Here is a 392-nt window from a genome sequence, read left to right on the forward strand (position 1 = left end):
CAGATCTGCTCCTCCTACCACATAACAAGTTGCCTTCACTGAAGCTCCTCCCCCAGCAGATACGCAAGAAATGCTGGAATATTTTCCCATCAGCCTACACGTGAAGAAGAAAGCGTTTATGAAGAACATTGAGAACATGAGTGATCCCGAACCCTGCAGAATAAAACATGAAGATACTGAAGAACAAATAGGTTGGTGTTTATTCTCGATTCTTCATTATTGATGCTGAAGAACAGTAGTTTATAGTGTTGTAGTGTAAAAACAAAACCAGGAGCTGTGAAGTAGCCTAACATATACTTAAAGTAAAACTAAAGTACAAGACACTTTCCATCCAATGCGGTTCGAATGATATATGAACGCAATACGGACCAAATACTTCTAAACGAACCAAA

At 39.0% G+C, this 392-nt stretch overlaps 1 protein-coding gene across 1 annotated transcript in view; it reads left to right on the plus strand.

Moving 5' to 3' along the window:
• Positions 1 to 31: 31 nt before the first annotated feature.
• Positions 32 to 392, plus strand: part of LOC107576084 (gastrula zinc finger protein XlCGF8.2DB-like) — a 6,617-nt gene continuing 6,256 nt past the window's right edge. Inside the window, exon 1 of the mRNA XM_016262349.1 lies at positions 32 to 191. Within this exon, the coding sequence (XP_016117835.1) occupies positions 71 to 191 (121 nt within the window). The 5' untranslated portion in view covers positions 32 to 70. The remainder of the gene's footprint in view (positions 192 to 392) is intronic.

The sequence above is a fragment of the Sinocyclocheilus grahami genome, unplaced genomic scaffold, assembly GCF_001515645.1.
Source record: "Sinocyclocheilus grahami isolate Dianchi unplaced genomic scaffold, SAMN03320097.WGS_v1.1 scaffold3188.1, whole genome shotgun sequence".
Classification (NCBI taxonomy): domain Eukaryota; kingdom Metazoa; phylum Chordata; class Actinopteri; order Cypriniformes; family Cyprinidae; genus Sinocyclocheilus; species Sinocyclocheilus grahami.